At 60.0% G+C, this 412-nt stretch overlaps 1 protein-coding gene across 1 annotated transcript in view; it reads right to left on the reverse strand.

The window, feature by feature from the left end:
* Positions 1-10: 10 nt before the first annotated feature.
* LOC104159962 (zinc finger protein 79-like) overlaps positions 11-412 on the reverse strand; it is a gene marked incomplete at both ends in the record, with an annotated part of 673 nt that continues 271 nt past the window's right edge. Inside the window, one exon of the mRNA XM_009697995.1 lies at positions 11-412. This exon is cut by the window's right edge and continues 271 nt beyond it. Within this exon, the coding sequence (XP_009696297.1) occupies positions 11-412 (402 nt within the window).

The raw sequence follows: 412 nt of genomic DNA on the forward strand, positions 1-412 counted from the left end.
ACGACGAAGCCTTTCCCGCACTCACCGCACTTGTAGGGCTGCTCGCCGGTGTGGGTGCGCAGGTGGGTGATGAGTGACGAACTCTGCTTGAAACTTTTCCGGCAATGGGGGCACTGGTAGGGGGTCTCCCCGGTGTGGATCCGCTGGTGACGGATCAGCGCCGAGCTTTCGAAGAAACTTTTACCGCAGCCGGCGCATTGGTAGGGTTTTTCACCGGTGTGGGTTCGTTGGTGTTTGAGGAAAGCTGAGCTGTAGCTAAAACTTTTACCGCAGTCGGCGCAGCGGTAGGGTCGCTCGCCGAGGTGGGTTCGCCGGTGAGTGTTGAGGTTGGAGCTGCGGTTAAAGCTCTTCCCGCACTGCGGGCATTTGTACGGCCGCTCGCCGGTGTGGATGCGGTGGTGAACGAAGAGAG

Source organism: Cariama cristata, unplaced genomic scaffold (assembly GCF_000690535.1).
Source record: "Cariama cristata isolate BGI_N322 unplaced genomic scaffold, ASM69053v1 scaffold39013, whole genome shotgun sequence".
In the NCBI taxonomy this organism is placed as follows: domain Eukaryota; kingdom Metazoa; phylum Chordata; class Aves; order Cariamiformes; family Cariamidae; genus Cariama; species Cariama cristata.